General features: G+C 45.7%; 1 protein-coding gene and 1 long non-coding RNA gene across 2 annotated transcripts in view; both read left to right on the forward strand.

Moving 5' to 3' along the window:
* The window catches only part of bcor (BCL6 corepressor), a 32,988-nt gene extending 18,054 nt beyond the window's left edge, over positions 1–14,934 (forward strand). Inside the window, 5 exon segments of the mRNA XM_088008252.1 lie at positions 9,639–9,805; positions 10,720–10,865; positions 12,541–12,618; positions 13,519–13,672; positions 13,771–14,934. Of these exon segments, the coding sequence (XP_087864378.1) occupies positions 9,639–9,805; positions 10,720–10,865; positions 12,541–12,618; positions 13,519–13,672; positions 13,771–14,101 (876 nt within the window). The 3' untranslated portion in view covers positions 14,102–14,934.
* LOC148160851 (uncharacterized) lies at positions 193–4,337 on the forward strand. The gene is made up of 2 exons (XR_015766042.1): positions 193–2,130; positions 3,999–4,337. It is a non-coding gene; the product is annotated as an uncharacterized LOC148160851 (long non-coding RNA).
* Positions 14,935–15,976: the final 1,042 nt, after the last annotated feature.

The raw sequence follows: 15,976 nt of genomic DNA on the forward strand, positions 1-15,976 counted from the left end.
CAGGACATGCAAAGAAGCAATAGAAAACTTGCTCAGGGCACAATTGAGATACTATTTAAAACATAATTGTCAAGTGCTCAGCCAGCCCCTCAGGTCTGTGACGCCCTGGGCAGTGAGCCATATCGACCTCATCTGCTCCCATGTGTGTTTGCGTGCGTTAGTTCTTTTTTTTGGGTGGGGGGTGGGGGGGGAGGGAACTGTGGAAACCGGTATCTTCGTGCCACGCTCGTTCCTGCCTTGCTTTATAGTTGCGCATGTTAGTTGGACACATTTATGGTGATGAGGGAAGTGTGTGCGGGTGATTATGTGTGTGAGGCTGAATGGGAGAGAGCAGGAGTGTGAATGAGAGGTAAGCACTGGGAGTATAATCGCGTTCTAATGGCCCTCTAATGTGCCGTGGTGACTGTGGTTAGCAGCGGCGGCGGCTGTTTTTCTCCCTGGCTTTCCGCGCGCTCACACACACACACACACGCACACACACACAGTCGGGATGCAGCGCAGCAACAGCAGCAGGGCTCAGTCAGCCGTGCTCGAGTGAAGCTGGCTCGTCTCTCTGATTTATGCGTCTCTCTCGAACGTTTTTTTCCCTCCCTCTCCTATATTTTTTTCTCCCCTACCGCTTCTCATTGCCTCCCCCCCCCATCCCCTTTCCACCTCCTCCTCCTCCCGCTCTTCCCTTTCTGCGCTCCTCGTGCGGACAGGCAAAGAGAGGAGAGAGAGGCGGAGGGGGGGAGGGGAGGAGAAAACCTGAGACTACACAAACAAGGCGCTGACCGCTGCGCAAACACCGCCGCCCCCTCTTCCCTTCCTCCCACCCTTTCTCTCTCTTTCTCTCTCTCTCTTTCTCTTCCCCCCCTCGCTCAGGAAGCTCGTCTCTCACTGCCTGTGTGAGATAAGCCCGGGGCAGGCCCCTGGGGCTCCCACGCACACGCATACACACACACACACAGACAGTGCGCATACAGAGACACACACCAGTTTATGCATTCTGTCTCTCCTATACACACACATACACACACACACACACACACACACAGAGCCACGCAAGCCTGTAGCTGCACAGAGCGCTTGTCTCTCACTGGTGTTTTAGCGCCGCGAGCTCCGGGCTTATCACACGCAGGCAGAGAGATACGAGGGCCTGCGAGACGGAGGCACACACACACACACATACACACACACACGGCTCACATGCTGATTATGAAGCATGCAAGGAAATATGCGGAGAGAAACACCCGCTCTGACCCAATAAGCACACGCACAGACTTCCCTGACGTGTTCCTCTCCATATGCTACACGGAGAGACGACTCTTCTCCTCCGCTCTCGCTGCTACCGCCGCCGCCGCTGTCGCACACCCACACAAACTCGCACGCGCACACACACACACACACACACACGCACACACAGAGACACACAGAGCTGCGCGTTTAGAATAACTCCGTGCACAGACGTATGCACGCGGACTAAAAAACGGGGATGGAGAAGCAAGGTTTGTTGGCTCAGGCGTCCCTTTTGTGTGAAAACCTGTACACGCAGCAGAACGCAAGAATTGTCGCGCGCGCGCGTGCGTGCGTGCGTGCGTGCGTCAACCCAGCGCGTTCCGTGCAGCTCCCGAGGCCCCCCGTCCCCGGCACCGTGCATATTTCATGTTCATTTAGTTTCGCAATCCGTGCCTCTGCACATGAAAGCCCACTCTCTCTGCCTTCCTTCCTCCCTCGCTCACTCGCTCGCCTTTTATTCTCGCCGCTCGCTCTGCCTCGCTCGCTGAGCATTTGAAATGCTAATGAGGAGAGATTCTGCGGATGTCTTCATCCCTCTCGCGGCGCTGATCGGGGGCCCCTCAGCTCTGCCCGCTGAAGGCTCAGATAAAGGTGCAATCTGTCATTTATTCTCCTCCGGTGAATCGCTTCTGAGCTCGGCTGTCAGATCGATGCGATCCAAGCGGAAGACAAAAGTTCGGTTTCACCTGAAGCGCCCTGTTGGACCGGCTTCTGTGACGGTGAAACTTTGAAGGGAAGTCTGTGCAGTGGCAGGGTTTGGTTAACGTAGAAAGGCGCAATTACTTCAAAGGTCATCAGACTGACGGCAGATGGTGTGATCCAAAGGAGTATTGAGGACAATCTGCCTTAAAGGCAGGGGCGTAGGAAGCGGGGGGGACGGGGGGGACATGTCCCCCCCAATATTGGAGAGAGCCACATTCGTCCCCCCCAATAATTTCACCGCAGTTGCGAAGAATTTTAAAATCTTCCACTCGCATGCTTTTATTTTGAAGGCGCACAACAGCGCATTCAGCAGAGCGCTTCCTGCCCCTCCCCCCTCTGAATGGCTCAGAGTAAAGGCAGCAGCAGACGAGTCAGAAACTCCGTTTGAAGGAGGTAAACGATCTGTTAGGAATGTTGCCATGAATGTCGCTCGGTTATAACATCTTGTTGTCAGTTTACTTTCATAAATAGAACTAAATCTTTTTGGTTAAGCTGTTTTAATTCTGGAATAGTCACATGTCCAATATTATTACTTTGTCTAAAAGTTAGCTACTAGCCATAATGATTTATTTAATCAGATTGAGACTGAAACAGCAGCAAAATTAGCCTTTTTATTATTTAAAGTGAGCAACACCTGATCATACTCGACCACTTAACATGTATTTTATATTATATTATATTATATTATATTATATTATATTATATTATATTATTTAGATATTTAGAAGAACAACAGTGCTGGAATGATGTTGAAGAAAGGTGAAGAAGCTCTGGTGAGGTCTTCATTTAGTTTATTAAAATATGTATTAACTTTTTAATTTTTAAATAAACTAAACTATTTTATTATGAGAGGAGCAGGTCAGGGAAGACATTGGAGAGCCAGGTGAAGTTTCAGAATGTGAAGATATAAAAATTACATTAATTTCAATAAAACCAGAAAGGAGAACAGGTGAAGACTGATGTCAGGTTGATTTCTTTCAACGTTTCAATATTTTTTTCCATTATTTCCAAACTATAAGGGTAATGATTAGGAGACATTGACAATAAGAAAGGTGCTTGAGGAGAGGTTTAAAATAAATTTGTGAAAATTTTTGCTACACAGTAAATGAAGTTGAGATGTATAATAATGTATACATCTGAAAATTAAGTTGTTTAAATTCTCATACTGTATGAAATTTAGTTCACATTCTGACACATTCTGACACTGTACATCACTGTAGTGTCTGTTGTAAATCCATGAATCCATGCAGGAACATCAGGCTGCAGAGAGTCAGAGGGAGGCAGAGACAGAAACACATATCCATAGATATTTTAGTTAAATGTGGCTGAAAATGACAGGAGGAAAAAAAACATTTAGGCTTTTTGCCTCAGTGTTTTTTATGGTAAGTTACTGAATGCAGGGATGGAAAGTGGGACTGAGTTAACAGTGAGGAACTAAGATGTCTGTTAGATGTGAAAAAGTATAATTTTTATTTATTTTGTAGATCAAACTGTTGCACTGATGTAGAGTTGTTCAAAAAGAACAAAACTTGTTTTTAGATTTTATTTTTGTAGGTCAAACTGCTGTATTAAGTTTAAAACTGCCGAGTCCTATTTTATGAGCTGTTTTCTACTTTGGTTTTAGAAAGAAGTAAAACCAGTTAAATTACCAGTTAATTTATATCAATGCATTTTGACCAATAATCAAATGTCTTTTGACCAAGAAGATATATCAGAATCTGTTAGCCTGTGTGTGCTACCAGAGTATTTATCTTGCTAGTTGTGAGGCAAATTCTAAAGTGAGTGTTCATCCTGGAATGACGGTCATCATACTATGCATAACTTTAATCTGATTATTGGATTGCAAATAGTAACATGTTAGAATACTTGTTACTGAAACAAGGGTCAAATTAGAGTAACGCATTACTGACGTGTTGATGGCATAATTGACACTTCTGCTCAAGCTATTTACTGATCTGTCAGGTTTCCGATATGCGTCCCCCCCAATGACAGACTCGTTCCTACGCCCTTGCTTAAAGGTATCAGAAGGTTTTGAAAAGTTAATATTTTAGAATCTAAAATAAAGTAACACTACTTTACTGTTGGAAAGATTTTAAGCATTTTTAAAGAAAGTTCCTTCTAGCTGAACGGAGTGTGGATAACCCAGTTCTGCCCCTCCCCAACCTGTTACTGCGCCCAATGTTACCGCACTTTCTCCTCACTTTCAGGAAAGCCAAATTCTGCTGTTCTGATATATAATCGGCCATAAAAAACGCTGACATGGCAAAGGCGAGTCTCTGAACTGCTTCTGTTCGCTCATAAATCACGGATCATGCTAGCTACGCATGTGATCGCTAAAAAAAAAAAAAAAGATAAAACCAACTTCTCAGAAATCAAAGAAGGCACAGAGAGAAACTCTGCATAGTCTAAACAGAAAATAATTGTAAAACGTCGTTCATTTGAAATCGTAAGCACGTCAGCGGTCACATTAGTTTTCTGTTTTCTACGGAAGGAACTACCCTCTGCTGAAATCCAGCTATCTGTCTTGTTTTGCAGCAATTCGGAACTTCTAGTTTGTGTTAATGGCAAGAAATGGTGTGTGCGCGACAGAACCCATGGTCATCCTAGTTTGTTTTCGCCCTAAATCCCCCCTTGCCAGCTGCTTTCACTGACAGCTTGTCATGGCTACATCGCAGCGTTGAGCCCGGGAAGCCTACTCAGCCTACACCCATCCCCCCTCTGTGTCGACTGTTGTGGGACCGTGACTAACTTGCTCAGCGGCTCAGAGGAGGGCTGACTTGAACCCCCCACTCTATCTTGGTCCTGACACAAGAGCTGATGAAAAGCAGTCTAAATTTATGTTTTGTGAAAGTCTACTGCTGAAAAACTGCAAAGGAAAAGGGAAGAACAACAACATATTATTCATATGACTCAGTCCTCTCATTTCCAGTATATATAGATGAGAGTTTCCTCAGATAGCTTTGACCCTCACCCACTTGTTGCTGCACACTGCTGACCAGCTGGCAGAAAAACCGGCTGCTTAGATAGAAATGAATGCGTTTGGGTCGTGAAAAGTACAGTCGTGTGTGGAAGCTAAAGGGCACCTCTCATTACCATTTCCGATACGAGCAGCTTGTGTTCAGCAGCCTGGACCCCTGAGCAGATAGCCCAACTAATTTAACCAGCCATGACAAGCTGTCAGCTTTCTATGCTCCAAGTGTTACTCTACGGTTAGCATAACAACAAAAGGGACAATATTTGGCGCAATAAGCACTTCAGAACCACTGCTAAATTTTGGGACTATTTATAGTTGGACAACAGCCATAACGATCATTTTCCATTTTAAATCAATGCTTAGCTAGTTTCCTTTTCCTCAGCGTTTGTAGTTTGCATGTGTAGCTTGGTCTTTGGCTCTTGAAGTTATTTACGTACACACAGAAATGTGAATGTTTGAACTGCACAGATTAAAGGCAAGTCCTGCTGCAAATAAACCAGAGCTGGAATTGGCTATAAGGGAAGACCTCTACACACTTTCACCGCCTATTTAGATCGTAGGATAGCATTTTTTTTTACTGGTGTTTTCCTCAGATCTATATGATATTATATAATTCATTACAACTTTGTACTTTTTTACAGACTGTAACAACATGAATCCCTTTGGAAATTATGTTTCCTGATGGGGATTTTTTTTTAACAATATAGCCACAAAATGATTGTTTAAAAGCCTTCTGCTGCCATCACTTTTTTTTCTATTCCCACAGCTGAGTTTTACGTGCTGGGGTTTAATATTAGCACAACTCTGGTACTAATAATCGACTTATTTATTTTTTTTATTTTATTTAATTTTTTTTTTTAAATCTAGTCTGCAAATGATTTTATTTGGACTAAAGCAAAGCCTTTGAACAACGAGGCTGCAGCAGATTAATTTGTTTTCAGAGCCGGGCTCAAGAGGCCATTCAAAGAACTTAAATGGATTTTTTTCTTCTTCTTCTTCTCCACTTTGGTGTTTGCTTCGTTTTCATTACCCCCGAAGTCGCTGCCGAGCGTCGACATGGAAACGTCCAAACAGGCTTATACCTGAGAGCTGGAAAGTTGGCGAGCAACCAGGTTTAGCAGTCAGCAAGCTGTCACCCCGAGCTTTCACCAACTTCTTTTTTGTTTTTTTGTTTTATTTTTGCCTCAGTGGCTGTCTGACGTGCCACCAGAACAGACAGTGACTCATATTAGGCCCCTTGAATCACTCGTTTTGCATGTGGATGAGGGGGAATACGTGGCGCAAATTACTGCTTGAAAAGGAGGGCATTTATCACGGCAGCCAGAGGTGACTTTTCTCTCTCTCTCCCCCACCACCCCACGTGCCCCCCCCTCCCCATCCACACACGTTTCTCCCCTTTTTTCTTCTCAGCTTTGTTAATAGAATCTGAGTGGCTCAGTGTTAGATTAATTAACTGTGAGATCATCATCAGCGGCGGCAGCGGCAGCGCCTTCAGTCTCACTGAATCCTCACCCCGCCCACACGTTTCACTTTTCCGAGCACGCACCAACTTTCCTTTTCGCCGGAAAACTCCAGTCTGGCAGATGCGCTCATGCATCACCTACACATGTGACACGCATCCAACGCAGGCAGCGCCGGAAGGGGTTAAACGTCTGAGTGATGCATTGATTGCAGGGGAGCGCGGGGAAGCATTCTAGAGAGGGAGATTAGAGGACGGAGCGAGAGAAGAGAATAGAGGAAGGAGCGCAGCAGAGCGGAGGGGAGGTGGCGGTGGGGGGGAGGTTGTCTCGTTTTACTGCGGAGGAGTGTGTGTGTGTGTCTCTCTCTCTCTCTGTGTGTGTGTGTGTGTGTGTGTGTGTGTGTGTGTGTGCTCGCGTCTGGCGGGAAGCCGGGGCTTTCGTGCTAAGCTCCTCGCTCTCTCCCAGCGATATTAAACACGGCTCCGGAGGTTTAGCGCTGCGCCTCCTCCACAGCCACACGCGTCAGCAGCACAGGAACACACACACACACACACGCACTTTGGCACGCTGCATATCAACACTCCCTAGCCGTCAGTCTCTCTAACACTTGCTCTCACTCTTACACACACACATACACACGCACACACACGCACACACACAACACATGCATAGAGCGAGTGGAATCCCCCAGAGGGGAGCTTCGGCACAGCGCTCCTGAATCTCTCTCCAGCAGGCAAACAGAGTGTTGGCAGCGAGAGAAAACCAGTTGGAGCGTCTTCCCACCCTCCCCTCGTTTCTCCCCGTTCACTCTCACTCGCTCACTATTTTCTCCCACTCCGGATTTCCACTTTTACCTCCTCTTCTTCGGCATCATCTCTCCGCCCTGGTTTCACTCCTCTCTCTCTCTGTCTCTCTCTCTCTCCCTCTCTCTCTCTCACACATACACACCCCACCCTTTCATCTCTTGTTATTATCAGCTGTGGCCCCAAGGACGGCCCCGGCAGATTTCCTCCACGGATTCATTCATCTGTCATCTGCCGGGTTGTCCTGCCTCTCGTCCCCTCCGTCCTCTGCTCGTCCCTCCCGTCCATCGGCCTGTTTTCTCTCTCCACTGCCGGGTTTTTTTTCCCACTCTCCAAGCGCTGAAAGGGTGGGGAGGGAGCGTGATAAACACTTGGACTTAGATGGCTGGCCAGAATTAGCATAGAAATGGAGGCTTGGTGTCGTCTACCCAGGTTCAGATGAGCCGCTCTGGCTCCCCACGGCAACAGGACCGCTTGCAGAACGGAGTTTGAATGCATCTGGATAAACGAGCCTTGCATTCACATGCATATATAAATATTTAATAACGGAGCGTTTTTTTTTTTTTTTAGGATCCTGAAACACGACGGAGGTGTGGGAGGGGGGAGGCCATTTAGAAATAGTTGATCTTTCGCATCTTTTCTTTTAGTACTTTCATGTAAAAATGTAATTTCCAAGGTGAGTTAAAAGAAAAACACAGAAAAACTAGATATTTTCCTCCCTAAATTCGCTGTTTTTTTGCTCATCTGCTCTAAATAAAAAAGTTCTCACTTTTATTTTATAATCGATGATGTCAGATGAACGTTCTGTTACCAACTGTTTTAAATTTTATCTCATCGTTTTCCAAGTCTTTTGGTTGTGAAGATTAACGTCTGGATAAGATCTTTGTTTTATTTCTCACATAATAACTTTTCGTTTTGTTTTCCTTTTTATCAATTGTTACAAATACTGACAGAAGACGTATAGATTTGCACTCATTAAAAAAATAAAAAGGGTAATTGATCTGCTTTTGGCCTCTAGACCTTCTTGGATCAGGGTTTTACTCTAAACCTGTAGTTCAGAGTACTTAAGCCCCTATTTTAAGTTATTACAAACAATATAAAGGCGTCACAGATCACAAAGTGTGCTTCAAAGAATCTGTGTTTATTGTTGAATAATCCGCTCCAGATTTAACCCCAACAGTTTGTTATGGGTTTTCAAACTGACCTGAGCTAAGCTGATCCAGATGCCTGCAAAGATCAGTGGAATAACCCTGCACCCTACCGCTGAACAGGAATCCAGCTTGTTGTCTCATCGCGATTTTTTTGTTTTTGATGAGAGGGGTGTAAAAACTTATGAGAAACTTGTCATTTCACAGTGGAAAATTCGCAGGAACAACGATCTGTCCTTTTAGTCGGCGGGGAGTTGTTCAGGAAGCAGCTCAGCTCGGCTGTTACTGCAGCAGCAGGAGGTTCTGTTTTCCCCACCACCAGTCTCAGCTGCACGTCTCTGCCTCACAGGAAAAACCCCATAAAAAACATCTTAACATATTTGTAACTCCTAAGCTAATCAATGGTTGTGCTTTCACGGTGCACAAAAAAACGCTGGTGTTTGACGTAGGCATGTTCAATGATTGGAGAGGATCTTTGATTGTATGGAAAATAGAAAATTCATGCAAGTCTGCTTACATTTGTATTTTTTTCCTTTTTTTTTTTGCAGCTTTGATTTGGGAGTTTAAATGTATGACTTTACATGTCTAATCCAAAACAAAGAAAACAACATTTCTGCTTATTGAAATCACTTTAAGAATGCGCTACTCCGCAGGCTGCACGTTAGCAGTGTAGAAATTCTCCGTCTGACCCAAGCAGACCTTGTATCCACACGCTGCCCAGCAGCTTCCTGTCTCTCAGCTTCCTCTCTGCCTAATGGCGGCAGACGCTGCTCCCGTCCAATAAAGACCATTCTGACTACTTAGCGCCGGACGCCCAACTGTCACAGCCTTAGACCAGAGAAAACGCTTCCAGCTCTTAAGCGCCTCCATCAAATCTCTTTGTTCCGCTTCCATTATGCCGCGCTCGGAGCCCAGCCATTGTAGCTGGCTGCCACGGCGGCGTCCGGGCCCCAATCACGCTGCACACACAAACACGTGCGCGCGCGCACACGTACATGCGCGAGCAGAATCTGGCAGGCAGAGCGCAGTTGAGTCACTCTCGGGCTCCTCGATGCGTTTGGCGCCAGCTCCGGTATTATGGAGCGTTTGTGCGCCTCTGCGTATGTTTGTCCGGCGCAAGAGCACACTCAGTTCTTCCTCTCTCGTCATTCCTCTCCCACAGGAACCGTAAAGGGGAAAGGCTGTGTGTATTCTTTGTCATCACGCGTAGAGAAACACCCTCTCGCGCCGAAAAGCGCGGCTCACCGTTTTGTTTTGTTGTCGACTCTCTCAGGAGGTGGTGCTGTACTGCCTGGAGAACAGAGTCTGCGAGGTCAACCACAGAGACTACGCGGGCTACTGCGCACTCCACGAGGCGTGCGCCCGAGGCTGGCTCAGCATCGTTCAACATCTGCTGGATTATGGCGCCGACATCAACTGCAGCGCACAGGACGGGACCAGGTAAATAAAAAAAGAAACGCCCTCTCTCTCACACACACACTCAGTGCCTATTCTTCTATTCAAAACAGCTGTAGCTCTGTCAGAGTAGATGGTGAGCTTTTGTATATAACAAATTTCAATTGTTGCCACAGAATTATATATAGTTCTAGACTTTGACTGGGCTATTTCATTGGATGCATACATTTTGATTAATATAGCTATAGCTACAAATTAAAGGTCCTCTAAAGTCTTAACTCCTTCAGGTTTTTTGCCCTGTATTTCCCAACTTAGCATTGGTTTTTCACCAATAGTGCCAAAACTTTTTGGTGACATCTGAAGTCAATGGCTATGTTACATTTTAGAGATGCGCTGATCCGATATTAATATCTGTATCAGTCCCAGTATTGGGAGGGTGGGGCGGTAGAATATTTTTCATTGGCTGTTATACTCCTAATTGCTCTATAAAAGTTGTTTTTACATGTTGATCAAGCTTGTGGAGCTATTCGTGCATTTAGGTGTGCTGTACTGGGTCAGAGTTGTCAAGTAAATTTGTAATGCAGTCCATCTAAGTCTGTGTTTTTAAAAACAGAAACATTTTAAGTAAATTCAGCAGTTTTTCTGTATCGAATTGGTATTGGCCGATTCTAAACCTCCGATATCCGTATCGGTATCGGAAGTGAAAAAAGTGGATTGGTGCATCTCCATTATATTTAAGGGTATCTGAGTAAAGTGGGGCAAAGATGAAATGCGGGAAAGGACGAGGCTTGTTAAAAGCAACTCTAATTTTCATATTAAATAGTTTTAAACTGGAATAAATAAGGTGCATGTTATGGGGCAAGGCAGATTAAAGGAGCATAAATATTAATGACACATGCTGTGATTTCTCACCAAGCCCCCTGTAACCTCCGTCTGTGCATCATTGTGCGTGTGTTTAGACCCATCCACGACGCTGTGGAGAACGACCACCTGGACGTGGTGCGGGTTCTGCTGTCGTACGGAGCCGACCCCACTCTGGCCACGTATTCTGGCCGCAGCCTGCTGAAAATGACCCGCAGCGACAGCATGGAGCGTTTCCTCTCCGGTGAGTGTTGTTTACATTTTCAAACAAAACTCCAGTGTAAGGTTATTAAGGCTCAGAGAAAAGGGGAGCGCACAACGTGTATGTGGACATTTTTCTAAACTGACTTCATGGTATTGAGCGGAACAAGTGGCAACAAACCCAGAGAGAGAGAGAGAGAGAGAGTTGCACGTAATCGGCACAAAAACATAACTTTTTCAGAAAGTGGAAACTTAACCAAAATAAAAATGTTTCCGGACTTTTCTTTTTCTCTGCTCAGAACATACTGGGGTCAGATATCAAACGCCTTTAATTTCATTTAAATGAGAATAATAGTGAATTTCAGCTGCTGAGAGAAGAAGCTCAGAAGAGTGGCGATCAAGGTTAGGGCCGGGGGTAAACGGTTTAAAAGCTTGGTCACCAACCCTGTTCCCAGTGGCCCCCCCCATGCCTGCTCTCTCTGTTTGCTGTTCTTTCACTGCTCTGACCTCTGCTCAACCTGCTGGCAGGACTCCCTCTCTGTAAATCCTCCTCTTCCACCTCGGAGCAGCAGCAGCTCCACACGTCCATCTCTGTCATCTCATCTCCCCTCAGGCGCCCGCCTCCTCCGCTCCGCACTCCTCTCCCCTCCCTCGGCCACCTGTTAGACAGGGATTCTCGGCTCGCCGGGGTGCGTGCTGCTGCCGCCTCTCGGCTCCTCTATCTGGTTACCTAGCAACGGCCACTGTGTTTGCTCGGCGTACGTGCGGAGGGGGAAAAAAAAAAAGGCTTCGCTCTGGCTGGAGAGCGCCTGTCGTTTCGCACGGCAGCCTCGCCGGAGTCTGACACGCTCTGTGTTTGGAGTGTGTGTGTGTGTGTGTGTGTGTGCGTGTGTGTGTGTGTGTGTGTGTGTGTGTGTTGCGAGGGCTCGTCTGGATGTTTATAGTTAAGTTGAGTCAACACGGATCTGTGTGCGGGACGAGAGGGACATGAAATCATGCTCAGCTGCCTCTCTCTCCGCCTGAGCGCCGAACTAGTTACGACCCGTCGCGCGAGGGAGAAAACGGACAGGTGGCGGTCGGCGTTGAGTTTTGAGGCGACGGGACGGATCGATGTCGTGAGAGCTGGAGGAGAAGGAGCGAGCTGCGCGCCGCCCTCCCTCCACCTGGTCCCACTCATCTGGAGGCCGTTAATCCCTCCAAACACACGCCAGACGCCCCACGCCTCAGCGCTGGCACGGAGCCCGGCTCTCGCTCTGCAAATGTGCGCGCGCGTGCTGAATACACACCGCGTTGCTTATCCAGCTCCCTCTGCTTGTTTGTTTCTCTCTCTCTCTCTCTTTCTCTGCTGTGTGTGTGCGCTCTCGCTCTGAGCGACTGTGTGTGGTTCTTGTTTGATTCCTGGCAGCCGTCTGTGGCCCCGCTCTGAACTGAGCCGGCTCTAACCCAGCAGAGACAGTCGCTCTCCTCCCCCGCCGTACAGCCCCCGGCCTCTGACCATCACCACCTCAAAACATTTCTCTGTTTGTTTTTCTTTTCACTCTCTCTCTCTCTCGCTCTCTCTCTCTTTCTTTCTCTCTCTTGACGCTCCCTCTCCCCCTCTGTTTTACTGTGCTCTTTATCCATTTGTCTGCCGTAGTCTCCAAGGGCAATTGTATTTGCCTCGTTGCCTGTCCCCAGGCGCCCGGCTCTTGAATAACAGGCTTCTCCTCTCTCCACAGATTATTTTGCTGACCTTCAGGGCCGCTCAGATGACGACCCAGGGCTTTATTGGGAGTTCTATGGCAGTGCTGTGTGTGGTGAGTACTGATCAGCACTCTGTCTGTCCTGTAATGCTTTAAAAACGGTACAGTTCTACCGTGAGGAACCTTTTATCTTCCCTTGGCCTCGGGTTGAGTGCGTTTCCACTCTGTCTGCAGGGATGTCGCTGCTTCAGATTTGTTCCAAAACTGTGAAACTAGACCAGCCTTCATCTCAGATGTGCAGCAGTTATGGTTTAAAACCTGAGTAAAGTCACTTCAAACTAAAACCGGCCCGATCTCGACTACCGAGTACGAGACAAAAGAAAGAAGCTTCTGTTTTTGGAAATAAAAAAAATCTACAATTTTCAGCTCTAAAACTGACTTATTTTTTAAAGTGATTACACTCTACAACTTATGCGGAGTAACTTTAAAACTCATCGAAAGATTAATCTATTCAGAAGCAGCAATTACACTGTGAAACAGAAGTAAAATCTCTTAAAAACCTGAAGCGATTAACCACATGTAGCTTTCATGTTTACTCTCCTTGTCGTCTCATTGAACTTATTGAATTTATATTTTCTGGCTGATCTTAACATAAACTCGTGTTTAAACTTAGTTTCTGGGTTTAAATATCACTTCCAAACAAAAAAAAATAGCAATCACTCCCATAGCATTTTTTTTTAAAGTTAACTGAAACTACGTACGAATCTCGACAAAAAGATGGAAGATTGCTGGAAAAAAAAACCCTCAACTTGTAGTTCAGTGTAGTCAAAAATATAATCTGGTATTCTCTTTGGTGCTTAATTTAGAAACAGAAACATCACCAGAAACTACCGTGGGAGCTGGAAAAGGTTCTTGCAGTAGGAACGCACCGTTTGCTCCGTCAGCAAACCTCTTCTAATCGAGGCCATTTCTTTACGACATCGATGCCAACTCATGTTGTTGTTTGCGTGTCAGAATCTGGCGAAGAAGGCGGCGTTTACAACATCCTGGCAGACGCCCCCGGCCCAGACAACGAGGACGAGGACGAGAAAAGGGAGGTGTTCGAGTTTGAGTTCTCCGACCGACCTCTGTTGCCGTGCTACAACATCCAGGTGTCCCTCTCCCAGGGGTGAGCTTTGATCTCTGGAGCAGACGTCGCTACTTATTTTTTATAGCCTCCGCCCGCCCTCATTCCTCAACTTCTTCCCTCCCCCCCCCTTTTTACAGACCAAGAAACTGGCTGCTGCTGTCCGACGTGCTCCGGCGCCTGCGCATGTCCGCCCGCGCCTTCCGGCAAGCCTTCCCCCACATGGAGGTCGTGACGGTGGCCGAGGCCGAGTTCTACCGGCAGGCGTCCCTGTCGCAGCTCTTCTCCTGCCCGGAGGAGCTGGAGGGCTTCCACCCGGACAGCAAGGACCTGCTGGACCTGGTGGAGGACAGTGCGGAGCTGGCCGCTCTGCTGGGCTCAACACTGGAGTTCCTGGACGACCGCTGGGAGCACCCGGCGGACAAACTCAAGGACAAAATGAAGGCGGCGGGCAGGCTGGCCTCATCCTGACCTTGTTCCTCACCGAGCGGCGTTTGCTTTAGAACCAATCAGAGGTTACAGATATGCCTTAGCGTGACCCTTAGTTCTCTCGGCTTCGGCCCGGTCCCGGACCAGCACCGGTGCACTGTACAGACAGACTGACCCAACCGGCTGACTGGGCTGCGGAAACATTTCTCTCCGTTAACTAAGGATCGACACATTTCTGACTCAATAGACTTAATAATGGTCTTATTTTTATAAATTAATATATGTATAAATAAATATATACAGTATATATGATATGGAGAGCTTTTTTTCCCCCCCCTTTGTGACGTTGCTCACTGCTCCTCAAAGCTTTTTTTTTTTTTAAATTGAGCAGTCGTGCTTTCAGCGGCTGAACGGGGTGTGTGAATGTACAGCGCACTGTGCATGTTTCGTTGTACAGAATAGTTCTGAGGCTGTGCTGTTCAGTCTGATATTTGTGTTTATAGAAAGCACATGATGTCCATTTTTTTCCCCTCCCCCTAGTTCTCAAACTTTAGTGCTCGCTTGAGCCTCAGGGGCTACTTTGTTGTAATTTTTTTTTTCCTTTTAAGTATTTTTTCAGGCTGTAATTTAAACGTTCGAAACTGCAAAACTGTTTGTATAATAAAGTTTTAAGATGGTGTTGATATTCCCCCTGTGGCACAGAGCTTGTATATAACGGGGAAGGCTACTGCAGTACAGTCATTTTTTTTTTTTCTCGCGTGTTCATTTTTTTTGTTTTGTTTTAACTTTGTAATTAAAATATCCCATAATTTGTATTTATATTTTACAAAAGAAGTTGCTTTAAAATAAATATACAAACTGCAAGTTGAACCAAACTCCCAGTTTTTGTGTCATTCATTAATCTCAGATGTCAGCTTGTGATGCGTGTCAAAACCGCTTTTCATGCCTAATTACCCAGCATGTGACCGCGGTGTGAACGCGGTGCTATACTGCCCCCTCTTGGAAAATGGATGCCTGGCAAGTTATTGCCGCGGTCTTGAAAGAACACTGCCGCCTCTCTTCCGACGAGAAGCGGAATCTGTTGGTCTCAAAGCGCCCTCTGGTGGACACAACTCCAAACAAATTACAAATGAGAATAGCGGAAAATCCAGTCTCCAGAGTTGAAGTTTATTACAACAGCCTTTAATTTGGACCCAACAATAGCATCTTAAAGAGACAAAGGAGCGTGTATTGTCTACACCTGTATTGTGAAAGAGGTTTTTAAATCTCTCATGTCCTGTGTTGACTATTTTGAGATAAAAGACTGCTCAATACCTTTCACAGCCCTTTCCTGACAAAGGTTTAACTTAGAAACATGCTCAATGCAGTAGGATTTTTTTTTTACCTGGGCCTTTGAAAGTCTCATGCAGTAATTTTCCATTTCAAATAATAAAAAAAGGTTTACATGAATTCACAGTTTCACTCATGTTCTTGGTTAATTAAGAATTAGGACAAAAAAACAAAAAGCATGCAAACCTTTGTAAAGCCAAACTGCAACAACCAGAAAACCACCTCCCATTGCCTAAAGTTCCAATTAACATTTGAGCTTTAAATAACCCAACCTGCAGCTTACGCAGCTGCATCTCAACAACTCTATTGTTTCACTTTACATAAAGTCACTTGACAAAAGCCTCAGCTTGATAAGTAGATAGTGTCTTAACTTCTCTTTCTATCACATTTTTCACTTTTTCATGAGCATTTCCCTTACAAAAGCAAATTGAATAATAAAACACATTAAAAATAATGTAATTCTAAAAGGTTTGATATTTAAAAAAAAATATGTAAAAAATAAACACAACTCTAAATTTCTTAATTTTTGAGGAAAAAAATAGGTAGTAATCTTTGAGTATATTCATGTTTAAATAATAATGAAACATT

This window comes from Poecilia mexicana, unplaced genomic scaffold, assembly GCF_051168715.1.
Source record: "Poecilia mexicana isolate PSO_F unplaced genomic scaffold, ASM5116871v1 scaffold_2, whole genome shotgun sequence".
Taxonomy (NCBI): Eukaryota; Metazoa; Chordata; class Actinopteri; order Cyprinodontiformes; family Poeciliidae; genus Poecilia; species Poecilia mexicana.